Source organism: Pezoporus occidentalis, unplaced genomic scaffold, assembly GCF_034315485.1.
Source record: "Pezoporus occidentalis ecotype Australia unplaced genomic scaffold, CSIRO_AGI_Poc_V1 ctg26, whole genome shotgun sequence".
In the NCBI taxonomy this organism is placed as follows: Eukaryota; Metazoa; Chordata; class Aves; order Psittaciformes; family Psittacidae; genus Pezoporus; species Pezoporus occidentalis.
In genome coordinates, this window is record NW_026914502.1 from 5,248,931 (window position 1) to 5,276,049 (window position 27,119).

Sequence of the window (27,119 nt, forward strand, 5' to 3'; positions counted from 1 at the left end):
CAGAGCTGTTTTGTTATCTTACCATTAGTTTCTCTGATGTTCCAATAGACACTAGAGAAGACCGTTGATAATAATAATTCTAAATTATGATTTCAGGATGCTAAATTCTGACTATTTTTAACTTTGTACATGAAAAAAAAATTGATTCATATGCTCAAATAAAAACTTCAACCCAGGAGAGTGGCATAAGGCTTTTTGTACAGAAAGATGAATTATGTACAATATTTAAAACTAATCTCTCTCATTACTTTTGTCTCTCTTCACTCTGAAGTTCTGTTTTTTTTCCCCCTATTTCTGTCATTTCGGGTGAAGAAAAAGACAGATACACTTCTGTCATGGAAAATTATTGCACGATTCAGTAACATCATACATAAAGAAATACTGACAGATGCATAGGAATTACTGTGCCAGACTAGACTAATGGTGCACATAGTTCAGTAGCTTTTGTCCTAGAAATAGACAGTTCTAGATGTCTCTCTACATCTGGAACCGATGGGTTTGCACCTCGGCATTTAGTAAAACTGCAGCCAGCTCTGTGACAGTCCCTCTGCAGTGTCTGTCATTCAAAGAAAATACAGAACAGGCTTTTCAACAGAAAAAGGCATTGTTTCACATTGCTGCTAGTTCGAGGGCATCGCGGGTCTGATGCGCTGCGTTTGATTCTGGCTGCTTACGTGCATCACTGTCTTGGCACATCCACACATCTTACCTTCAGTTTTCTATCTGAGGTTCTCAGTGGTAGCACTCCTCACTTTAATTAGCTAGCACGGCATGCCAGAAGTTCTGGGCGTTTAACAGGCTTCCTTCTTTGCTTCTGTGCTCCCTCTGCCATTTTTCACATCATGCATTTTGATAGTGCTGATACATCCTGACCTTCACCTTGGTGGAATAATGGGGCCTTAGCTGCCACTTACATTGTTCTGGTGGAGTTTTAAACTGTATTTAAATATTTGATTAAAGAAACTGTTAACATTTCTTGGGTTTAAAAAGATGTCTAACGTGTAACATTCAACAAAAAATCAAATGAGATCAAATCAAAAACGTGCTTGTGGACAATACATGGCAGTCTGTCGGTTGCCTCACCAGGGTCTTTTCACATACCAGATCACAACCACTTTTGTTGTTGTAAGCTTAAAGAAGAGACAGCATTTTAGGGTGTCTGTCTCTCTCTTATGCATAGCTTGAGGTAAAGAGTGATGCATTCTGCAGCTTGTAGTTCCCATTCTGTCTTTAAATGTGTGGTAAACTGTGCTGTTGCCAACTCTGTAGGGAAAGTGAGCTTATGTAGGTGTGGGCATGGGTGAGCGAGGGGTGAATTTCATTTCAGGGGCTGATCTCTAAGCAGTTCTACAAGCTAAGCAATGTGAGCCTCATCTAATTCCAAGGGGAGTCTTGAGACTGCATAGTAAAATTGCTTATTAAATTACAATCAAGAAAAAAATCAGGAGATGGACAGTATTCAGCTAGCAGCATAGGGGAAAAAAAGGATTGAATTCCAATTATTTGAATAGCACTGTTAGGGTTCTTTTACTGTGTGAAAATAAAATTAGCTTATCACTGATATTAATGCATGAGATGAGACAGAAATATAATTGGGTTCCTAACACCCCTTATGCCCCTTCCCCCTGCCCTCCCGAAAGAGAAAGAATAACCTAAAAGCACAACAGGCTTGCCTTAAGGGCTTTCTGATACAGGGAGCTGTGACAGAGTTCATTGCTACAATAGAAAAAAGTAGGTTATTTTTAAATTATCTTAATTTGAAGGTGGGACATTGTGTAAACAGTAAGAATTGCATTTATTATTGTCCCAGTTAGATCAAAATGCAAGAAGACGTGTCCAATATCAGTAACACTGGTTATTACTCTAATCAGAAACAGGAAATATATTTTCAGCTACACTAAACCTTATGTGTTCTTTTATTATGCATGAGCAGCTGTTGCTACTGTTCAGTCATATAGATCTCTTGCGGTAGTCATACTGGAATCTCCTCCTTTTGAATGGCTTTCAAATAAATAAAGCGGTTTCTTTTAGCATGGAAAGATATTCTGCAAACATAATTAAGTACTGAGATTTACATTTTTATGAATATAACATCTTCATGCACAAGATGAATCCACTGTGAAAATTTTAGAGGCTTTGCTTCACTTTGTCATTACAGCCAGCACAAAAGATGCTTATTTTACAATACAGCACTGAACACATCTTATGCCCTTGAACAGGAACTGCCTTGAATTTTGGTAAGACTCTGTTCTCCATTCTCATTTTCACACTCAAGGAGCCGCTACTGTTTCAGTCCAATAGGGATTAGTAAAGCTGTGTCACGAAACGAGACGTAGTCTAATCAGGTTCTTTAAAACTCATTTATATTTAGCCAGTAGTCACAAAGTTAGCTGCAAATGCTGTTCAAGGTGTTGCTTCTTTTTGAGTGTAATTTGGGAGTGCATAATCAGATTTACGAAAAGGACACACTTTAAAAAATAATTTTCCTATTATTTTATAGACATTAGAAGTAAAATCTATAAATATCCAAATGCACTTTATTTGCATGTATAGATTTATGTTTTCCCTACAAGTATTTAATTATTAACGTAATAAGTTTTCATTAATATTGAAAAAAATAATAAATTCTTAAAAAACCACTACAAATTAGAAGTCGGGCTCATAGTAAACCTGTTGATTCATCAGTTTGTCTTGATAAACAAAGTCTTGCATTAACACAACCATTCCTGTCACCTCCTGAGTTCTGTAATAAGGAAAGAAAATACAGAGTTTTTATTTTTGCATGCTCCCTCAAATGCTTTAGCATTCCAAAAAGTATCTTGAGTAGACATGAAGCCAAAGGCATCAAGGGGATTGCTTTGTAAGGCAAGGTTAAGGCAGTGAACTCCTGTGCTGGAACAGGTGTCTCACATTCTGCATCATTTAACAGACAGGACCGATATGCTGCTGGTGAGGAAGGGCATTGAGGGTTGTCTGGGCAATGTCTCTTGTGATACAGATTGTCATGACTGTTGCTTACCTTTCTAAAAGTGCATGTGCCCAGGTCCAAAGGGGTTAAATTCCTACCTGTGACTTTGGCTAGGAAAATGTCCCCAAAAAGCTGCAGAAGCCAGGGATCTAAGGGTGGAATTACATACATTTGACAATAAAACGCTTAAAACTAAAGGACTGAGCCCAGTCCAGTTAAAAGGATAAGGCCCATAACTCTGTGGTATGAGGCAATATTTTGAACTATATTTTGCACTTACACCCTAAAACGTTCTGCTTCTCAAAGGACAAATCCTTTTGGTTGTACAGCTCAGTGTGTAGTGTACATTTGGGGCACTGAATATCTACATCTTCCACTGCCTCAGGAAGCTTGGACTCACATGTCCCACCAAAACACTGTTGTCACCAGACTGAGATCAAACACAAAACGCTGTTATCCAATCTGTTTGGAAGGTTTCACTGTTTCCTGGGGAGGAGACAGGATTAGGCTGGTCTTTCCTTGGAGAATGTCTGCTCACAAAACTCCTTTGTCACCCTGTCTTCATTCTCGTACCCAAAGCATTTGTAATTGCTTCCCAAGTGGAAGAGCTCTACTAGGAAGGGACCGGTAGCATCCTGCAGTGCTGGCAAGGGCAGGCTCAGAGGCAGCAGCACGTGGGGTGTGAAGTCCTTTGCACCTCACAGCAGTGGTCTGACCACCAGGTTATTGAGTTAAAAGCAGGTAGGGGGGGTGCTTTGGCTGAAATACAGTATTCTTTAATACTGTAAATAAACTTAATACTTAAGAGATCTATGAGACTGAACAGTAGTAATAGCTGCTCATGCATAATAAAAGAACACATAAGGCTTAGAGTAGCTGAAAATATATTTCCTATTACTGATTATTGTAATACCTTGATTATAGTAACAGACATCGCTACTGCAGAAATCAGTAAGTGGCTTGCCACTGACTCCAACTACAGCTGAGCAAGCAAAGGTTTTAAAAAGCAGCTGCAAAATATGTACCATCCTACAAAGGATATCTTGGCTACTGTCATAACTACCATACAATATAAATGTTAACCATAAAACATAAACGTTAACCACACAACATAAATGTTAACCATAGGTTTTTCATCAGCAGGTGAGACTTGGGGATGAGAATTCAGCTTACTGGCACATCAACACACAGAGAGAGCTTTGCTTTTGAGCACTCTCTTAGTAAAACAAGCATCCTCTCAGGCAGTTGAAGGCAGGCCTCAACAACTCGCAGACAATTCTTTATTCAAAGCAAATTAAGGGCGATTTACATACTTGTTTTTAACTGTGGCTTCTGTTTGATTGCCAAGTGGATGTTCTAGTTCATTTCTGCTTTTGTTTGTCAGAAATACAATTATAACGCTGAGCAGAATCTATTACTGCTTGTTGAAAGGAACTACTGCTGACTGCCTCCTTCTACCATCTAGTGGCACCTTAAGCGTACTGCTCTTTATATATACTTTTGAGTTAAATGGAGAATGATAATAAATGTAGTTTTGGAAAGAAAACTGTGTACTTTCGAAAAGATAATTCTATGTGAGAAGAAATACAATGCAGAAGTGGGGTTTGTGTGTAAGCTATTTGTGGGAGAACGGAAGAGGTCGAATGGTTTAAATTACTAATGTCAGAAAAGTTCTGCATCTTGTGGTAAAGAGTAAGTCAGGTTTGCTGATGGAATTCTTACCTTTGGTTGGTTGTTTTTTGTGCATGGTAGTACTCGGATTTTAAGTTGAAACCTGCAGAACGAAGCTATTCAATATCCCAAAGAAACACGAATGAGACACACACTTGGTTTGCTACTTGCCTGGTTATTTAAATGCACAACAGAAATTAAATGAGATTATCTAAAGCAAGAACAACAGAAAGCCTATAGTTTCCTTTCTGATTATGCAATTGTATTAAGTGCTTTTGTTGTTCCATTTTGCAATAGATGTTTCTTTCATTTAAGGAAAGAGTTTTAATGTCAGTGTCCTAGGAATTTCAGGCTTCAGGTGTTTTAAATCAAAAGGCATGCTCTAATTATGTGTCTAAAGAAGCATGAATCATCTTAAATGCTTTCTGTTCTTTGAACTGAGTTTTGTTTTCACAAAGTGCTGCTTTTGGTGAATCAGGCTACAAAGAAAAATGAATTTTTATTAAATTCTAGAGGTGTATTTCTTCCTTTCCACTTGGAGCAAACTGACAAGGCAAATTGACAGAAGAGAGAACGTCAAATCTCAGCACCCAGGTTGTTTTTTTCTCCATTTAAACACGTGCTATTCTGTATTCCAGCCATACTGACAAGTTTGCAACATATTTTCCAGGGTGGAAAAATCCCCATACGATGGACTGCTCCTGAAGCTATAGCTTACAGGAAGTTCTCTTCAGCAAGTGACGCGTGGAGCTATGGGATTGTAATGTGGGAGGTGATGTCCTACGGTGAGAGACCATACTGGGAGATGTCCAACCAGGATGTAAGTACTGCCTCGAGCTAATCGGCAAGTTTTTGAAAGGTTCCTTGAAACTGATTGTCACTCCCTGCCCTGCTTTGCTTTCTCATTCACTGTCTAGGCTGGAACCTCAACTTACTTAAATCAGCATCATAAGTCTGTCAACTTCAATGTGACAGTTAATTCATGCAACCTGAAGACTTGGCCCTCTATAACTAAAACCTTGACTAGCTTCCTCCCATGGATTAAAGACATATTACAAAAAGTCATAGTCAGCATGCCAGGTTTAATGGTGGCTGTATGTGGCTTTCATCCAAATCCCTGGAAATCGGCATCAGATAAGCAAGTTGATGCAGGTTCCAGTAAAGCTATAAATCAAAATTTGAGGGAATACTGGAACTATAAATGGCCCCATTATCTCCAATATAGTCTGACAGTACCCTTCAGTGGACAAACATGGTTAAAGTCTAGAAGAGTTAAGCTGCCATGAGACAGGCTGAGAAAGTTGGGGCTGTTCAGCCTGGAGAAGAGAAGGCTGCGTGGAGACCTCATAGCAGCCTTCCAGTATCTGAAGGAAGCTTATAAGGATGCTGGGGAGGGACTCTTCATTAGGGACTGCAGTGACAGGACAAGGGGTAACGGATTAAAACTTAAACAGGGGAAATTTAGATTGGATATAAGGAGAAAATTCTTTCCTGTGAGGGTGGTGAGGCACTGGAAGGGATTGCCCAGGGAAGTTGTGAATGTTCCATCCCTGGCAGTGTTCAAGGCCAGGTTGGACAGAGCCTTGAGTGACATGGTTTAGTGTGAGGTGTCCCTGCCCCTGGCAAGGGGGTGGGAACTGGATGATCTTAAGGTCCTTTCCAACCCTAACTATTCTGTGATTCTATGTATTTGCTGATTCTCATTTCTAAGAATTAAATGCATTCAGTTTACCTTAAAAACTACACATAGGCTTAACCACAGTGCAGGACGTAATCCTCCCTCATAACAATGTCATGTTTTCCTCTGCTTTATTTTTGAGAAAGGCCAAATAAGCCCTCCCAATTAAAAAACGCTGCTTCCATCAAAATTGAAGGCTAGAAATGAGACATGGGAAAGGGGAAATGGCTTTTTCTCCAGAACAATTTAAATTTTCACTCAGCCTCTTGTTTAATAGATCCGTATGACAGCTCAAACTGCTATATTCAATCTTCACACCGGCCATCAATCTCTATATCAAAATGTGGAATATAAGCCAACCCATCTTAACCTTTTTCCCAGGTGTGCCTAGAATACCTCTGCATTGGTTCTGAAGAGTTGACAAGACTTCCCAGACAGCTGTTTTTATATTGTTGCTAAGTTATTCAGCTGCCTGAATAACTGTTCAAGTCTGGTTGCTTGTTAAGGCTGATCAATCATTTGGGGATAAGGATCTAAGAGAGATTTTCATTTAGAAAACATCATTTCAGAGTGTTTCAGGAAGAAAAGGAAAAAAACCAGCTAGAACTACCTAAAAGAAAAGAGTAGCAGAACTAACAAATCCTTACTTCCTTTGGATTTGTACTTTACAGCTTCACCAGTACCATAATCCTAACTAATTTCCAGCATTTCTCTTGTGAGTTCACCCTTTGGAATTAGACCAACTCTCCTGTAGATCACTCTCCCCTGACAATGCCTACAGCCTCCATCCTCTCTCCACACATCTACCTGCCAGCAGCCCAGCTCCCTGCTGTGCTCCTTAATACCAGGTATGGGATGATACATACTGGGCCTGGTTTTGAGCTATGCCTCTGTTGATTGACCAGGCAGCGGTGGCTGGATGCCCATCTAAAGACCAAGCAACTACTGAGATGAAATAGACTTTTTCTCTTCAGTGGAGACATTGTTTTGGTACTACCTGAACTATAAACACATCACGGATCTACTGTAAATAAGCAGATAAGCCCAGGAGGCTCAGTTCTGTTTCACACAGCTAGCAATCTGTTGGCATTCAAGATACCCTAGAGTAATGAAGATCTCCACATTTGGCTGACACAGGACATGCAGGAGACCCGAGTTCTTCTGGAGCAACAACTGGAGGCCAGAGAAGGATACTCAAGGGAGTCTAAAATTAGACACCTAAGCTTAGATTACTGAATTAAGCTTGGTTTTTCTTTTCCCTGGGGCACAGTATGAAATCATCTATGTATACATTTCTCTCTGTGTCCTACAGCGAATTTTGTGCCTCTGCCTAGCTATTGATTCTTACACAACTTGTTTGATTTGATTGAAGTGGGCCAATGGATTTGAAGTTAATAACACAGAATGAGCAAGCAGACGCCAGCTGAAAATATGAATAGCCCAGCCTCAGTACTTTGCCTGAACTGAGAGCCACTTTTCAGCTCCTGAACTGCCACAGCTTGCAAACACCAATTTAAGGCAAACTGCTGTTATTCTCGCTAAAAAGCCACGTTGTAAGACCTTGCTGGCCAGTTACTCCCAGCCTTCATGCCAGGCTGGGAGGTGTCCTACCATCCTTCATACTCTTCTTACCTCCACTGAAGGAGGGAAGGGGGATTGCAGCCCGGCTCTGATGTGATGGGCATCCACATGCCCCACAAGCTCCCTGACCCACACGCTGATACCACCCAGTACCGCAGCAATACCTCTCATCACTGAGCCACCTCCTGAGCAGCCTGCAAGCACTGCAGTGGTTCATTAGGGAGGAGAGTCTGAAGTACAGGTAGGAAGCAGTAACCCTTCATCTTTCTGTTGCTCTCTTAGTTTCTGTTCTCCCTTATTTGCCAGCACTGACACTGAATGCTAATCAGATCAGGCTTTATCCAGCCTCAGGATGCCATTTCCAGGTAGTTAGTCCAGGTATCCCTTTACTCTGACTTCCACATGTATCAAGCAACTTTGGTAATCCATGGACATTTCAGAAGCGTATCTGAGACCTGACTATCTCAGTTCCTGCCACATCTTGTCTCTAAGTTAAAGAAACAGTGCGTTACTGTCATCACAACTGTAGCATGCTGCATGCTACAGAATATCATAATTGTATAACTGAGAGGCTTTTTACAAGGGGATATAGGGATAGGATAAGGGGGAATGGCTTCAAGCTCAAAGAGGGTAGATTCAGAAAAGGTATTAGGAAGAAATTCTTTACTATGAGGGTGGTGAGACGCTGGTATGTGTTGCCAAGAGAAGTTGTGGCTGCCCCATCCCTGGCAGTGTTCAAGGCCTGTTTGGATGGGGCTTGGAGCAACCTGCTCTAGTGGAAGGTGCATCTGCCTTTTCTGATAGGAACTAGATGATCTTTTAGGTCCCTTCCAACCCTAACTATTCTATGATACGGTGTTTAGGAACTGATTGCTAAGGAGCTGAAACATTGCTTCATCCTTGCAACAGCAGAGGGTGGTATTCTTGAGCTGATCTTCCATCCAGAAGCAAAGCTGAACACAGCAATGGCAGCATTAGCCTGTTCATCATTAGTATGCTCTTGCAAAACCCAATTACTTTGCATTGCGTGGAATGCACTTTATATCAAAATGCACATAGAGACTCAAATTCCCTGCCTTCCCAAAGTAATAGATGCAATGGTTAGGTTCACTGTGAGCCTTCTTCTAATGGGAGATTGAACAGAACAAGAAACTGACAAAAAAGAAACTAGCAAATCCCACAACAGCTGAGGCTGAGGGACCTTTCAAGTCTGTCTGGTCCAGCCCCCTGCTCAAGCAGGGTCAGCTAAAGCAGTTTGCTCAGGGCTGTCCAAGGATGGGGACTACAACTTCTGGGCAGTCTGTGCCAGTGTTCGGTCACGTGCAGAACAGAAAAGCGTTGTCTTATGTTCTGCTGGGATTTCAGGGTTATCAGTTTGAGCCCCAGCAGGCACCAACTTGTCCACTCAACGCTCCCCGAGTCACAAAGTACAGCTTTACAGAACAGGCTCACTTGGGCAGCTACTTTTCCCTTCCATGCCCATTAGCACTGCCTGCTTGAGGGACTGCACTGTCATAAATGCAGTATCTGGCTCACAGTCCTTTCTGCTGTTGCCCCTGTCAGTTGGCAGGGGCACATCCTCTGAGCATATTGTGGGCAGTAGTTTTTGCCTGGTTTTCCTCACCGTGTAATTGGTGTTTCATTTCTCCACTCCCTCTGCAACACCCCGTTCATGGTTGATTTTTAGAGATCTCTCCTAGTCCTTATCTTGATCCACAAGCCTTTTGTTGTATTTTCTCTCCTCTGTCCAGCTGAGGAGGTGAGTGATAGAGCGGCTTTGGTGGGCACCTGGTGTCCAGCCAGGGTCAGCCCACCAGTCATCATGTTCCATTGTCTTGCAACCTTGTGCTACAACACAGGGACTTTCAGTCTCTGTTCCAGTTGTGAGTGATTTCACCTGGTGTTGGGTCAACTCACTACGAGGAACCCCACTGCCATCATCTATTTTGCTTCAGTAGTTACAATCCTTCTCCTCTCAGTGGCTCTGTTACCAGCCCACCTCTTGACTCTCCCACTGCTGTTACCACAGGGAATGGGTGGAGAGAGAGATTTACAATCAAGTCCATTTGCCCCCACTATTCACCTCCTGGAAAGAGGGTTTGGATGAGTGGTAGGACCCTCACAGAGAATCCAAGTCACCAGGTGAGAGTAGTAACAACACAGACCTTCATTCCAGCTGCCTCTCCCTTCTTTTGAGGCTGGCTTTTGCCTGTCCTCTTCCCCTCTATAGACCTTAGGACATATCTATTCAAGGCCAGCCATAAGAATTCATAAAGTGACCGCTTTATTCAAAGTATATTAAATATTCTGCTGAAGAATGAAGATAGCAATATGTAATTAGGCCTACATCCAAAATAGAAATATCTGTTAATACAGAATAATGATGAGAGCAATATGGATGCTGTTTATGCTACGATGCTGACTCCTAGGGGCTTTCCTTGAAGTTCAGCAACACACAGAACAAAGCCTTCCCCCCAGGCTTTCAGTGCCCAGATGTTAACAGTGAGCACCTGTGAGCCTCTAAATTTTGTGACTCTAAGTGTTCCTGGGAAATTGGAAGTTATCAGACATATTGTAAAGCTTACTTTGCTGCATATCAGGACATGTCCTTTAGTAGAATAAATTACCCTGAATTCACATGAACTTATTTTGTGGAAATAATAGAGCTTTCCCAAAGGTCATTGATACCGTACATATGGGCAGGGAAATAACAGAGAGGGGCAGGCACTAAACAGATTCATAAAGGACACGTTGTGCAAACAGCAGTTAGTAAGTACAAAAGTACAGTCAGAGGTTCTGCTACAGAAAAATAGCAACATTACCATTACTACACTTGCTGTGTTTCGATCACAGTGAAACTCTTCTCTAGCTGGCAATGAAGTGCTTATTAAGTTGGGTGGGGTTTTGTAAAGGACTGGTTTTCCAGTACTCCATGAACTCCACAGAGCCAGATCTGGTTTTCCACATTCCATTTTACAAACTGCTTTTCTAATTAACCAACTTCAGGAAATCAGTTCACTTTTTTAGACGATAGCTAAGTGATGTTCTGAGTGGCTGACAGTTAAACGTTCATTTCTTACATGCATAACATAGAAGCCAGTGATATGCCCACCCCTACCCAAAGGGAAGCAATGCCCGGGAAGGCCAGTTCAACGCTGTGCCTGTATGTCATGTGAACATATCTTCAGTCAGATGAAGAGTAGGGCTGAGCTACCTCTGCCAAGAGTCTCTTGTGGATTCTATGCTTCTATGACTTATCTCTCAGTCGCAGCAATGGAATCACAAGGAGCCAGCACAGGTTTCACATCAGCTTGGACTCTGTGTTGTGTTAAATTAATCCTTGCCACCTAAATAAGCCCAGTCTGATTTTGAGAGGCTACAACTGTTCACAAGTACCCATTGGGTCAGTGCAAGCCACAGAGACTCAACACCTCTGCAGATCTAGTGTCCTCTCTTTATGTTCCTAAGCAGGGATTTGGAAGCTGAACTTTGGGGAACTGGATTTGAAGATGCCTCTTGTAAATTTTTTAGTACTGTATACAGTATAATGTAGAGGTTTAAAACTGTTACTGACGTTGAGGAATGTTCTTGTTTGAGTAAATAACCATTTTATTATTGTGGGAAGTCACTTCCGACCTGTGTTGATACTGATTAATGCACTTCTTAGTTGTGTGGCATGCACCAGAGGTGTCCATTAATTAGGGCTGCTGCAGAGTCTGTCGTGTCTTATTGCTTAATTAATAAACATTAGCTAAGATATTGAACATTCCAAGGAAACTAGGGTGCTGATGAACAGATTGCGCTAAGAGCCTGCCTTGCTGATGCTCATGTGAGGAAAGGAAGATTTATGTTCCGTGCATTTGGTTTGTAGAACAGCTGTGAGTGAAGTCTACTGGGACCCCTGTTAGGGAGCACTGTATAAATTAGTGCATATTGCAGAACTATGGTATTAGAAAAGAAAAGACAGAATATTTAATGGCTTGGCATCAATATGCAAGAAAACTACTGTAAGAAACAGAATAAAAGCCCTGACGCTCATGAAAGTTTCTTGCAATAGTAAAAATAACTTCCCCTAATACAGTTCTTTCAACCCACAGATACCAAAACACTTGGCAGGCACCTGGAATTGGCTCCAGACCAATGAGGCACGAGCAGCTGTCTCTCCCTCCTGGTAGATTTTCCAGATGTCAGCAGGACACAGGGGCAATGTCCCTCTGGACTTTCTTCTGCCTCAGTCTCATTAAAAAATCTGTCAGTTACCTTTGGAAAGCAAAAGTTTATGTTACTCTTAATAATGAAGCTATCAGAAAGATTACAGCTTAATTTTCAGGTGCAGGTTTTGCCAACTTGCAACTATTTTAAAACTAAACTCGCATAAATATCAGGTAGAAGTCCATAAACTATTGTTCAGGTAATTTTGTATTATAATTCATATTTAATAACAGCTCTGTCTTCAACCTTTACAGCATTGTCTAACATCATCCAAAAAAAAATGATAAAATGTATTTAACAGGCTCCAGTGTTTAATATCATCTGTGTTCAAAAATATGTAAAAAGACTTGTCCCCTTTTTATAGAAGTAAAAGCATGAGCATTAAAAAGCATGGACATCATTAGCTCTGTTAACTGTAAAAAATACTCCCTTTCCCTTACACTTTATATTCTTAGCTGCTAAAAAGCAGTGCTTGTAAAAATGCACCCTGGCTGTTTTACTCACATGAATGCTGACCCACAAGACCTTCCAAGGAGTTTTGAAGTTACTGATCACTGAAAAAATACCTACAGCCTCTTTCTCAGTGTTTGAAGGCAGCACAGAATATTTGCATGTTTTCCTCCTTTGATACCCATCAAGTGTTCATCACAAAGCCAGAGCTAGAGAACAGTAACCAGCCTTTTTGTTAGCAGACTCAGGGATCCATTTGCATAGGAACTATGTTGATACTCCTGTTCTTTCAGGTTGAAATAAATGGGACATTGATTTGCCAATGTGGGAAGTGTTACACCGATTGCTAGAGCTCTTGCTATATGCCCCTTGTAGAAAACAGACATTTAGACCATTTCCCAATTCATGTGGTGCTTCTTCAGCCTTAAACTGAGAAGGAAAAAAAGCATGGAAAAGATCTTAACATGTAGAATCTTTACATATTATATACCATACAGTTTTATATTACCAGGAAAAAATTAATACTTCTTTCCTTTAGGTATATGGATATCTAAGTCATCTGTTCAGAGATAGGTGCTATGCAAGTAGCAGAGCGGGAGCTAAAATAAATAAGGAAATAGGGAGCTAAAAAGCTCTAATTCTTCCTTAGAGACTCGATTCCCATTGCAGTACTAGACACTTTGCACACTTTTACTCTTGCTTCTTAGACTCTAAAAATAGTACTTGCTTCACAAGGGATACTAATGAGGCAATAGCTGTAGTTTATTTTTAAAATGTGCTGGTATTAATGAGGAATTATAATTATGCCAGTACCAGCTGGCATTTCTCTTCATACTGAAATGTTCCTTCTGAACAAGAGAGGAAACAAATGCACTGTAACTTGTTTTGCAAAGATCCGGTAAAAGAGAGTGTGTCAGAGAAAATGTAACGTCTGTAAAATTGGGGTTGCTTTGGGGTTTTTTTCCGGAATAAATTATTGTGGAAGAACCTCATCAGCTCTCTATTGTTGTGTTGAGCAGATGCTGTATGTCTCATAAAAGTAGAGAAGCCTTAAAACCAAATTACATCTCATAAATTCATCATTTTTAGCCGGTATAGTTAAGTATAAAGACGCGAATAGCTGCATTTCTGGGCTGCTGAAGATTGCCTCTTCAGTGACAAGTATCAACTAAGCTATACCCCACACTGTAACAAGCACCTGTGTTTTATGAAGCCGCCTTTGACAACCTGCTTGAGATACGTGAGCTTTGACAGTTTCGTGAATAACATTTTGTGCACGGAGGGTTGAATTTCACCCATCCTGAGTCTGTAACAGGATCAATCTGGAGATCTAGAGATGCATATTCAGCATCAGGAAGCAAGGCTTTGGAGGGAATATTTCTTTGGCAACCTCATGGTATTTTTTCCTGTAGCAGCCATTTCAGCAGTCCAGATTTTGGACCACTGAAGTAAAATCCCAGGGAGATCAACAAGTAGCCAGAAAAGCTGGTGGAAGGATTATCACGTTGACAAATCATTCACTGCTAGATATTACCTCTGTATGTGCATGGCTAGGTCTGTCTGCACATATGTGATCTGCCAATGCTCATGTATGGGTAAAATTCAGAGATCCCAGTGGCAAGTAACACTGCCTTTGGAGTAGCTTGTACATCCCACTGCTATTGCTGATGGGGCTAAAACTTACCTTATGCAAACCTAATGCCCTGCAGACACTTGTTTTTCATGCATAGGTGTTTCTGCCAGGATACAAGAGGACTATACACTGTAGGACCAAATCACCTCATTTGATAAAACTAGAGACCCAGCTGTGTACAGCTACAAGAGTCTTGTTCCATTTTCTACCATGCTATGAAAGGGAGCTAAGGTCCTCATGTAGCCTCATTACTCTTATTTATTTGCATAATGCTTGCAGCATAAGCATTAGGCATTGCTAAACAGAACCCACAACCTTAATTCAGAATCTAAAAAGAGAATGAGGATATATTCCAGGATAATAAGATTGAATATATTGAAGCTACAGCTAGTGCTATAAAACATTGATTTGCTGTAAACAGTTTAATGTACCCCTTTCCAGCTGCATTAATATGTCTGCAGCATGTAGGAGGATGATAAATGTCTCCTTAAAGCAGAATAGGTATGGATGTAGTGGGTATGTTTCTCATAACAGCACTGTGTTATTATAAATATTGTGTACAATGATTTGTACTTAAGGGAACATTTAGTACTGGTTGGATTTTTACATGGAAGGAATATGTGTGTGTGGTAGGGTTGGTCTTTTTCCTAGCTTTGTTTTTGATCGATCACTTCTCGTTCTACTCTTTTATATACAAGAAATCCTGACTGTAATTTCTATCGTCCCCACTGCTACTATCACTCATTGCAGAGCCTCGTAACCCTCCCTCTTGGTTTTTTAAATCTTACGTAGAACGAATCCAGACAGCTTATCATGGACCTTACCTACTTTGCTACCTCCTATCACACATTAGGACATGAGGGCTGCTAATGTCCTTTTCAGGCAATGTTTTTTGTTTTACTAAAAACAAGCCTCTCCTTCAATTCTGAGCAAATGTGATTTTTCATACATCTGATTTATCTGTGACATCAGATCTGTTTGTTTCTACATCCTGCCTAAACATGTTTTTCACATCAGCTTGAACCTAGAAGTTACCATATACACTTCAGGTTATATGGTAACACCATAATTTTATTAACTCATAAACAGCTTGGACATCCTAACCATAGTGATCACCAGAAGCATATTATGACCAGGTAAATTTGCCAGGTGATGTAATGTGCATTTGTAGTGCTTCATTATATCATGACATTGCCATACACTTCCCTCCGTGAAGCCCATACAAGTGAGGGTAACTGTGCTGTTAATTCTTATCGCCGGTTTCTAATTGTCAACTTTACACTGTCCTTTCAGCATTTAATTCTCATGCCCAGCAATCGTATGCGTTGTATTTCTTTAGGTTATACTGTCTATTGAAGAAGGCTACAGGCTTCCAGCTCCCATGGGCTGCCCAGCTTCTCTTCACCAACTAATGCTTCACTGCTGGCAAAAGGAGAGGAACCACCGGCCAAAATTTAGCGACATTGTCAACTTCCTAGACAAACTGATCCGCAATCCCAGCACCCTTCACACGCTAGTGGAGGATGTACTTGTGTAAGACCCTTTTTGGTACTTTATTGTTTGTGTAACACATAGTGGCTATCCTTAGATGGTTTAGGGCATTAAGTAGGGGTGGGAGAGAGCGGCAAAGTTCTGAATTCACACAGTTATGGGGTTGCAAATAACTTCAAGCCACTTTTAAGGCTTGTTTTATTAATACACTGAGTATAAGGACTCTTTTTCTCAAGTTGTGCAGATTGTTATTTTTCTTATTTTTGTCTGAGCTCTGCGTGCTCTGTCCTTCATCTTTGTGAATTGCTTTGTTTGTTTGGGTTTTTCTTGGTGCTTCTCCTCTGTGCTTGTTTTCTCTTTGTAGTATTTTTCCTCTCCCTTCAAACAGCCTGTCTCTCCATCTGACAGTGCTCAAGCAATTTCTGAACTGCCTTGGAGTAATTTCCTGCAGAAAGTAGCTGTGTCTTAGCTTGCTAAATCTTTATCTGCAGAAGAATGGCAACAGTGAATGAATAAGACATTATGTTATCACCATTCCACAACAAGTTCTTGATACTGTTGCCCAAAGTTTTTTTTCCTTTAATAATATTACAGAAATGTATGCTGCAGCCATGGGAGAAGCAAGGCTGTGGTAGGAGAAGCTGTCAGCTTTTGTACGCTTATTGATCCAAGCTGTCCCTGGATATCGGCTGAGATGGGTGAAGGTCCAGGTGCCATCACTCTCTTCTTTAGCTGAAATTCACCTTTAGATAAAGGTGCTTTGATGAACACCTGCATAGTTTTCTCTGGGAACTTCAGTGGGCTTCTCCATCTTTCTGTTTAAGTCACACTAATATTAAGGAAAAGACCTGAAACAGAAATGGGACTAAATTAGCTCCTTCGGTTTTATTTGCTGCTTTATATAATTGTGTAAAAGCAAAGATACAAAATTTCATTCTTTTTGCTTCTTCTAATGTTAGTTTTAGGCTTTTAATCAAAGTGTTCCCATTGCACAATGGTGTAGCAATAAGAAGCCGTTTCAGGTGAGGTTTTTAGTAGATATATGTGAAAATCATCTTGCGGTGTTTTAATGTTTTTAAATGTTATCTCATGTTAAATTCAGTTTGTCCTTCACTTTGACTACTGTATTTACAAACCATTATAATCCTGAACATATAACATGTAAAGAAACACTCTGGGGGAACAAAAATAAAAGCAGTGGGAGAGCTTTGTTCCTCAGTTTGTTACTGAGTTGCAGTGGTTTAAAAATATGTATTGTTTAAGTAGTGCAGCTTGGCACACTGACATGATTCTTAAGTTACAGGCAATGGGTTAAAGAGATCCTCAGTTAATACCTGACCTTTACAGCTCAGGCTCTTCTCTCATTCCTTCTGCCCTTTAATAAAAATAATGCCTACCAGAGTAAGTTGTTGTATTTTGTAGTGCTTTGGTAACCTTTGCGTTTTGTGTTTACAGAATGCCAGATTCACCTGGTGAAGTTCCAGAATATCCTTTGTTTGTTTCAGTCAGTGACTGGCTGGACTCCATAAAAATGGGTCAGTATAAAAATAACTTCATGGCAGCAGGTTTCACAACTTTGGATATGGTCTCAAGAATGAGTATTGAGTAAGTATGTAACCTGTTATCCCTACAGTGATTAATAGATCTGAATTTGTTTGGATGCTGCAGTGACATAATTACAGTGATGTATGGAACAGTGCCTTCATTTCCTTTCTTACTTGAAGCTAATAACAGACAAATACAGGTTTTTACCAAAACACCACTGGAGAAAGATATGATTAAGTTACACAGAACGCAGCTTTATTCTGTGACCAAGCCAAACGCTACCAAAGGCCAGGCAGTGAGCATCCCGAAATGTTTCTTGGGGCATCAGTTCTGACCACTGAAATCCGTGGCAAAAACCCGTTCTTACTTTGCTATTAACATCATCACGCCTATGTCAGTCCTCATGAGGCATTTGTTCCTCTCCTTGCTGCCCTTCTGCAACCATCTCTGACGTTACTGTAGAATTTTTGAGATGAAAATCCCACACTCAGTATATAAGGGGTTTGGGCAAACTGTGGATTAATATGGAATCATAATGATATGATATGTTTTGCCCTCTATTCCTTTCCCATGAATTCCTAATCTTCTATTTGATGCTAGGACTGTCTGTATTAATACTGGTAATGGTCAGTTATGAGTCAGTAATTTTACACGTGAGGTTAGGACCGGTTTTGTCCCATGTGCATCTCTTTACATTCACCCACATTAGATTTCATTTGCTGCTTTATGGCATTGGCACTTAGTCTGGTGAGATCCTTCTAAAACTCATCACAGCTGGTCCCTTCCCTTACTACTCTGAACAATTCAGTCTCATCAACTGATTTTTTCACCGCTGTGCTTGCCACTTTCTCCAGACCATTTACTGATTTCTTGAACATGACTGTTCAATATTATCCCAGTATAGATCCCTGTAGGTTTCTATTGATGACTACATTGTAAAACTTGACAGTTTACCCCTAACCTCCTGACTTTAAACCAGTTAGTCATGCAAAGAGCTTCTTGTGCCATAGCTCCTTATTTTCCTTATAAAGCTTTGATGAGGAATCTTCTCTAAAGCTTCTGGAAATCCAAGTGGGGTGTATCAAATTAATTGCCTTCATCCATATGTATGCTGACTCCTCCATTGAACTCAAGTAACTTTCTAAAACAGGACTTCTCTTTGCAAAAGCTGTGGTGACTCCAGTAGATAATTTACCCAAGCATCCAATAATTCTGTACTTTACTGTGGTTTCTATTATGCCCTGTAATGACTTCAGACTCACAGATCTGTGGTTCCCCAGATCTCCTCTAGAAACCTCTCCTTTTGTCTGGCACCACTCTCCATGCCTCAGGCACTAAGAACTTTTTAGGCAGGTGGAACACAGCTGATAACCCGCTCTCACATCCCTGTTAGTAATTCCACTATTTCATCCTTAAGCTCTTGTAAAACTCTTGGCTAAACACAATATTGTTCTGGAGGTGGGTTGTTGCTTGGTTTTACAATTTGTCCTATAACCCCTCCTGCAATCACTTCAATTTCAGCCAGATCCTCTGGCGAGTCCCCATAAAGGTTCTGGCACAGGAGTCACTTTGATTTCTTTCGCAGTGAATATCAGCTCAAATAATCGGTTTAGTCTTCCGACAGTGCCCAGTCTTTCAGTGCTCTTTTATACCCATCATTAGACTCTACAGACACTCTGGCAGGCTGCTTGTACCCAGTGAGTTTGCCAAAAGGTTCATTATGAGTTTTATTATCAGGTGTTTTTTCCTTCTTCCTCTAGCTCTTATTTAGCCTGCCTTACTGTGCTTTTACCGATAATCTCTCTAAGGTTATCATCCTTTCGTCTTGCTTTAGATACCACTCCAGCTTTTTAAAAGATTCCTTCTTTCTCCAAATAACCTCCATTACCCTAGGCCTGCTGGCTTCTTTCTGAACTTTATCAGACCTTCCTGTATTTGCATTTCTAATACACTCCCTCTGTAAAGGTTTTATTCTCTTGTCTGACTCTCTTTTGATTCTAAGATCCCAATATTTTTGCATATTCCCTGCTGACCCTAAGTGTTGTGTATCCTCCACTATGTGGATGTTAAGCCTAAGTACATAATAGTTGCTACTATCCGGTGGCTCTTTATCTGGAGGATACAGAGGCAGGTATCTTGTACTGCAAATCTGAAACCCATAAAGGTCATGCCTCATCCTGTAAGCTACTTTACTAGCTATATTGTCAAACAATTTTGAGGGTATCTATACAGGCAATGTCTATACTATGTCCCAGTGTGGGATTTGCACAATTGACAAGGCATACCTGAAGTTTCCTGCCCTTGCCACCTTTGTGATCTTTCTCAGCATCTTGCAGTTGGTGATGTTTGGAGAACAACTGAACTAGTGGATTGTACTGGATGCTGAGGGCTGTTGACTTCGTTCCTGCCGAAGAGTCGAGCTCAGTGGGTGAGCTACCCACTCCAGGGTGCAGGTCTAGATGAGATGAAGGGAAAGCAGGAGGGCAAATCTGGGTCAAGCTGGAAGGGTTAACGCTACTCCGACCTTTTAGAACATCTGTCACCACTGCAGTTAGGGTTGGGGTTTCTGATTCCCAAATCATCAGAAGCACAGCCTCTGTTATTGCCACTTCAAAACTGCAAGAGTGAGTGTATCAGCCCCATTCCTTTGCAAGTATACATTTGCTAATAACACATTACTAAAAATGGGCTATTAGATCCCACCTCTCAGGTTCTTCCTCAAGATTTGGAAAAATCACTTGACCATTGCTCTAACTGCAAAATTTCTTTTTATTTCCTTAAATGTCTGTCTTTAAAAACTTGGAATTGAGCATTTGCAGCTTTCTTATGTGTCCCAGACAGGAAGGTAAACTGTCCTGAAGAAGAGCAACTCACCTTGTATTTATACCCTTTTGTGTACAAGAGACTTGACTTGCATCCAAGCTGAAACTTTTTATCTTGCAGTGACGTTAGAAGAATTGGAGTTGTACTCATTGGACACCAGAGACGAATAGTCAGCAGTTTACAGACTTTGCGGTTACACATGATGCACATACAGGAGAAAGGATTTCATGTATGAAAGTACTCAAATCAACTGTGTTTTGTGCCTCAGCATTTCTAAAATGGAAAATATTCCCAATCTTCCCTTCTGCTCTTCCTAACTTCAAGAACTGCAGTCTCCAGTTCAGACTATAAAAGTACTTCTGTGTTAATGCTTCCAAACTGGAATTTTTAATCACACTGCGTAGCTCCTCCACCAGTTACCTGCCAATAAAATCCTGGCCTACTGCAAGACTCTTGCTACACATTGATGAATAACTCAGCATGGATGTGTAACTTTGTATAACAGTATTTGGGAAACTTTCATGAACTTCCTTGAAAGTAATAATCTATTTGGCCTGGTGTGGCTTCTTTATCGATGTATTTAGAGTTTGCTGGTAGATCAAAAAGTATTTGACTTCTTTCATGTTCTGTGACCATGTAACTTCCAATACCAAATGTGCAATCAAAAAAGTTTGACATAACTATTTATTTCTTAACTAAATCCAAATGTATGGGTCCTATCATTGTATTACTTTATAATACTTTGAATGCTGATAAGCTGGTGCCTCAAAGTGTTAATATTGTTTGCAGGAATGACTGATTTTATGTAGTGAATTTTCATTGTGTGAACAATTGGGAGGATAGTGAGAGAAATCTGTTTGAAATCTTCAGGTCCTTGATTTTTAATTGCTTTAGCACTTGACACTTTTTATGCTTTAAATTTTAGATTAGGTTGGGAGACTTGTTCATTCTTGGGATTCTTCACCATCCTAGAACTTCTTTTTTTTCCTTTGTTTTTGGTTGGGGTTTTTTTTCTTAAATACTCAGCATTTGCTTCTACTATGTGGCACGTATTCACTGGAAAACTGATTGTAATGTTTCTATAACCACATGTGAAACATGTTTGTCAGCTATACTGTGGCCACAGACTTCAGAAAGCTTTCTGTTCTAAAAGTGCAGGCCTCTGCTGCTTGAACTAAGCATAACTTCCATCAGTGGTAGTAGACCTTAGAAGGCCAGCCATCAGTGGGGTGATGTGCTTACTACTCCCATGGGAGCAGACCAGCATATCATCCTCCAGTCGAGGGCAATGGTACAACCACCAACTAGTGCTGGAAGTTACATGCAGCAGTGTGCAGCTACCTTGTACGTAGGCAGAAAAGCAGATGTAGGACAGCAGTGTAATAACAGGTTGCCTTGAGCCTACTGACTGCTTTTAGAAGTGAAAACCAGACTGCTGAAATGGAGCTCTGGTTACTATAGGCTAGACCTTCATTTAGTACAGATATCTAAGTGACATCAAGACAATTACCTTTAGAACCCTTCGATAGCCATATTTACATGCAAGAAAATGTCCATAAAGGCCTAACATGGTATTTGTACCTCTCTAAGACTCACAGCTTTTATGTTTTATTCAGACAACTTACACAGACGTGCTGGGCTACGTTTCCAACTTTCTGCATGGGATATGCACTCCTGGGAACAGGGGAACAAGCGCACAGCAGAAGTCATGCACAGACCCACATGCATGTCCCATGTAAACTGGGTGCAGATGCTTTTGTTGGTTTATATATAGTCTGAAGGATGTTTTCCAGTTATGTGGCATTCCAAATATATTCAAGTATTACAGCTCTTCCATTAAAATGTGCATTTGGGTAATTAGTATAATATATGTATATATCAAAATGAACTATGTACTTTATGTAATCATAGTGATATTTACTGCTTAATTTACAGCTTGTAAATCAAAATGTGTTTCCTAACTCTTGGGAAAGGCTGCCACTGTGTATTGGTGGCAAAGAAGGAAAATCAGAAAGCAGCTCAGAAAAGATTATGCTTCCAACCTAGCATGTCACAGAGTAAGACATGCTAGGCCCCAGTCACTTTTGTCACTTTATGTTGGAATAGCTGCATTAATTTAAAAGGGATAGCAGTAGTGCAAGAAGCAAATTTTTCTTTCTTTTGTTAAAAAAAAAAAAACAGATTTAACTGAGGAGCAAGTTTTCCAAAGATAAGGATTCACTAGGATCTACAGTGTCAATATGAAGAGCTTGTTTAAAGAAGGGCAGTTCCAGTGCTATTTGAGCTACAGAGGTAATTTTGCCAGTGTGAATAGTCTTGCTGAGCTCAATAGGACCGTCTAAGCATGTGTGTTCTGCAGGATCACAGGCCTTTGTGGGGAGAAAAAACATTTGTTCTTTCCTGTGACTGTCGCTTCAAAAATTTCTGCCCCCGTTCCACATCTGAATAGTTTTTTGGGAAGGGTTCTCTCATGGAAAGAAAATCGCACTTACCTGAAACCTTCTGAAAAATACTGTCTTCACAGAGTAATTTAAAAGTTGATTTTCCTTTATAATTTTGTCATCCATTTTACCTGTCATTGCTTCCATGGCCAAAAAAGTGGCATCTGTGGAAGGAGCCTCTCTCACAATTAAATACATTATTGAGGAGGTATGAGTCTGTTATTTGTTAATGGGGTTTCAAAATCACTCAGAAGTAATCCAAACCATGTATGTGCACTTTTAGACTCTCCTTTCCGTGAGGATGCAATGGCATGTTATCTGCAGGCAACCTGGAAATTCATTTCCAAATTTCTCACACTGCTGAAAATATATTTTCAATGGAAAAAAAAATTAAAACATATATTAATCAGATATATTTTTATATAAACAGAGTTGGGGTAACCAGACAGGAAAGAACAAAGGATTCTTTGGATAAGGATATTTATTCAAAACATTGTAAATCCAGGATTTTGGGGGTTTATACAGCTTGGTTTTTTGTTGTTGCGGTGTGGTACGACACTTTTGTAAGAGTTAGCTTGATCAAATTTATATTTCCCCCACTTTGGAAGCATTTTATTCTTGCTCTGATTCCAAGCCTACTCTTGGTTTGTTTGGGTTTTATTTTTTTTTCCTATTTTTTTTAATTTAAAATCAATAAACAACAGGCGTTACTTTACAAACATGAACTTAATTCTGTGCAGGACACAACTGTATATGAGAAACTAGTGTAGCTTTCTCTGTTACTTTTTTTTTTCAAGCAAAAATTAGCTCTGTTTAGTTATCCTGCATATTATAGGGTGCAGTTAGAGTTTAAATATAACAAATTTAAGCAAATCTAGTAGGCTGGTTTTGAGAATCTAGCCCACATTGTGGAGTGCTTTATGACTGAACTGAAAGTTCACAAAATACAGTGTGCATTATAAGCAAGCAAGGAAAAAAAAAAGCATTACAATGTGGACAAAAAGAAGTAGCTCTTATTTACAAGTAATATCAACACGTAGAACTTTCTCATAGATCTGATTGTTATTAATCTAGAATTAAATCCATCCATACCGCTACTCATGTACCACTTGAGCCTCCAAAACATAGATAAAGTGAGGGCTTTGACTACTAAGCAGGACCAATTTAGTGTTTCTTGGACGACAAATGCACTGCCCCAGCTTTCCATCATCATGTGCCAAACATCGTGCTTCCAAAGTTGACTAACAAGCAACTTGGATGTCCATGCAATCAAGTGGAGTGGTCATCTGACATGGAAACTGTATCAGTCATCCTTACTCAATCTGTCTCCTCTTTTCAGGCAGACATTTGTGTGTCAGTGAGACCACTTGGGAGGAATTCTTCTCACCAAATGCAGACCTGATTATGGAGGTCTGCATTTGAAGAGTCCTTTTTAATCAATGACGAGAAGTGGTACCTTGTAGGATGTAACTCATCTGATAAATCTGATTACTTCTCAGATGAATTGTACCAAAGAAGCACTTGTGTCTCTGCATTCAAAGAGATCAAAATCACAAGCTCATATCCAAGCATCTGTGCTTGGTCAGTTCAATCTTGTGCATTGATTGTAATCAGTTGTTATGCTGAACCTGTGAAAAAAAAAGAGGATCTTATGCATAATGTTGGTGTTAAAATTGAACAAGTAGCAGAAGAAGGTTTAGTAACTTTGCTCGTGAGGTGTTTGCATACTGGAATTACTGAGAGGCAATAAGACTCCATGAGGTGAAAGGAAGAGAACTGAGCTATGTAATTTAAATTCTTCTTAAAAAGAAGTTACCCTTTTTGTTTCCCGTGGGTATAAATTCAGTGTCTGTCCAGTAAAAACTTAGACACGTGCTATACTTTAAGACATTAGCCAAGACTTTTTCGCATAAGGGAGTATTTAGTTGCAAATAGTGCACTCAGTAAATTCAAATAAATTGGTTGCTCTGGACAATGCATTCTGTGTCCAAAATTGTATTAGGTATTAGTGGGATTATTCTGACATGGAACTCATAGACTGTAGTACTCTGATTTTCCTGTAATTTAAGACTCACTTTCAGTTTTCCATTTTTATATGATGAGCCTAATACTGGGCCCCATTAATTTCTTTTTCAGTGCAGATTCATACAGGATCCAAAAGTGGGTCATGAGTACCATACAGGTGGCCTTTATTCAGATGCAGTAGAGATTCACTATGCAGAATGGCTTGGATGGTGGAGGTGCCTGATGGTGGAGGTGCCTAGTAAGACTGTATTAACAACAGCAATTTCCATGTTAGAATGAAGCCATGGGACCATCTCAGCCACCAAGATAAAGCAGCATAGGACATATTTAAGTTGTTTTGAAGACCAGATGCTAAATTTCAGCTCGCACCATTGCAAATGGAAGCATATATTTAGCTGTTTTAACTCAGCTGATGGAATGGTTCTATGGGACACGTTCTGGCAGCTGAGACATTTTCTCTTAGGAACACATGTAGTGTAACTGCCCCATCATGGGCTCAGTCTGTCTTGGAATGTGTCCAACAGAAAGTGGAAAGGAGGACTCTCTTCTAAGCCAGTCCAACACATCTATTAGAATACAAAAGTCATAATAAAAAGTCTGTCTTCCATTGCATCTTGTAGCAAAAGTATTAAAAACAGATATACTTCCCTTACGGCATTTGCACATGGTTGAAGAGCACTGTATTCTGTTATGCAGTTTTCCTCCAGAATACCCTTGTTCACCAACTGTAATTGATCTTCCTGAATAAATGGCAAAGATAATATTTTTTTAAGGAGCTCTAACAAAAAGCCCAAGAGAGTTGCATAAGACAGTTCCATGCATTTACAGTATATAATGGTAGAAGATATTTGTGAGCTGCTCATCCTTGAGTGATATGGTTGTATATTGTTCCTCACATTAGGGACCAGGATATGTTAAGTACATTATGGATATAAAGTATTTGTCTATATATACATAAAGAATTGTAAATATAATGTATATTACAATGTCTGAAAATTTTCAAACCTGCAGGAATAATTACCTAACTTCCAATAATGCTAATGGGGTTGATCTGCTCCATTGGCTTTTAAAATTCTTAATGGCATGCACTGTGTGTGTACAGAACTTCCCAAACTTCCTTGGTTTGTTCTTTGGAAGCAGACAGCCTCTCTTTTCCTCCACATGCAGAAAGAACGTTTTCAAACTGGCTTACACAAAGCTGCCTGGTCACCTGATGCTGACCTCTCTACCACCACCACACCAAACCCCTTCTTCCGATTCTTTTCCGTACAACTAATTGTTGTAGAAATTATCAGTGACCATAAAGGGGAAGCAAGGTGCTCATGAGCCAGCGTATCTAGTAAGATGTAGTCCATACTATAAGAAGTTTGAGTCCCTCTGCTGAAGTCACCAAAGATGTTTAAACAGTGTTTTCTTTTCGGTAGCCCTTGAGAGACACTTACGAGGATAAAAAGAGGGAAATTTTCAAGGGAATATGAGTAAGGATAAACCAGTGTATAGTATAAAAAGATATGCTGAATTTTAGAAAGGAGAACCAACAAAAATCATTGATGAAAAAACTTGAGGTTAAAAAATGGATTAGAATGGAAATATATTTTCATATTTTACACGTGAAATAATGTAACACCAGTTCAGTAAAATTTGTGTGCTTGTGTTGCTTCATTCACATAAGAATGTTGATTAGAAACTGGACTACTTACATGTGTGGACTTAGGCATAATGGACTTGCAAATCAAAGTCCCTATAAAATAACTGTAAGGCAGCAAAAGATAACATATTCTGTAATTTTTAACTTGAGTAGCACATATAGTTTCCTTGAGGACACTAGTATATGACGTTATCACAAACCTCCTATACATATTGTCCTTGATATGTGAGGAGATATTACTGACTTCTTTTCTTCATTGGGGAAATACTTCATGTTTTGGGGAATATTCACCTCTAACATGCATGTCAGCAAATGATTAAAATCTGTGAACAAACCATAATAGTATCCCAATCTTCTTCATTATCGACAATTCAATGAAGAACTGCCAAGCAGCAGCAAGTATCTTGGGTGGTAGATAAGCCAAAATCCTGGGACTGGAAATTCACAACTGAAAGAGAAATCTAGTCCTCTGTATTCTGAACTGTGTGATACCTGTGAATGATGAAAAAGTACCCACTGAAACAGTCTAGGGAGTATTTTCATAGTGTCATCACCACATAATGCTCTGAAGCTCCTCTACAGCACTGATAGGAAAACAAAATCTATTTGCTGGTTTTCCAGGTTCTAGACTCTGATCAAAAAAAACAGGTACAGTTGTCATCAGAACCTCTAGTGGACACAAGTCTGTAACTGAAAGGCTACTTGTTCTTGTTGTATACTGGCTCTTCTTGAGAAGAACGTACATAAACAGTAAAGAGTGGAGCTATACAGTTAAAGAGTGGCTTGCAAGCCGTTTTCAGTTCTCCTTCATTCAGACTGAGCTCTACTTGAGAATGATTAAAAGGCAAAAAGCAAAACAAGGTATGTTTATTTTTTTTTAAGAAGCTGAATGCTCTAAGCTGTGTAATTTACCAGCACAGTCCCTTTATATACAACGGGATTAGCTGAAAGAG

At 39.8% G+C, this 27,119-nt stretch overlaps 1 protein-coding gene across 9 annotated transcripts in view; it reads left to right on the forward strand.

Annotated features, from left to right (window-relative positions):
• EPHA6 (EPH receptor A6) overlaps positions 1-22,335 on the forward strand; it is a 471,056-nt gene extending 448,721 nt beyond the window's left edge. For all 9 annotated transcript variants that reach the window (XM_062624018.1, XM_062624010.1, XM_062624012.1 and 6 more), the window contains 4 exons: positions 5,310-5,459; positions 15,533-15,726; positions 17,140-17,289; positions 20,173-22,335. In XM_062624018.1, coding sequence (XP_062480002.1) covers positions 5,310-5,459; positions 15,533-15,726; positions 17,140-17,289; positions 20,173-20,287 — 609 coding nt within the window. In that variant the 3' untranslated portion in view covers positions 20,288-22,335. The remainder of the gene's footprint in view (positions 1-5,309; positions 5,460-15,532; positions 15,727-17,139; positions 17,290-20,172) is intronic.
• The last annotated feature ends 4,784 nt before the right edge of the window (positions 22,336-27,119 follow it).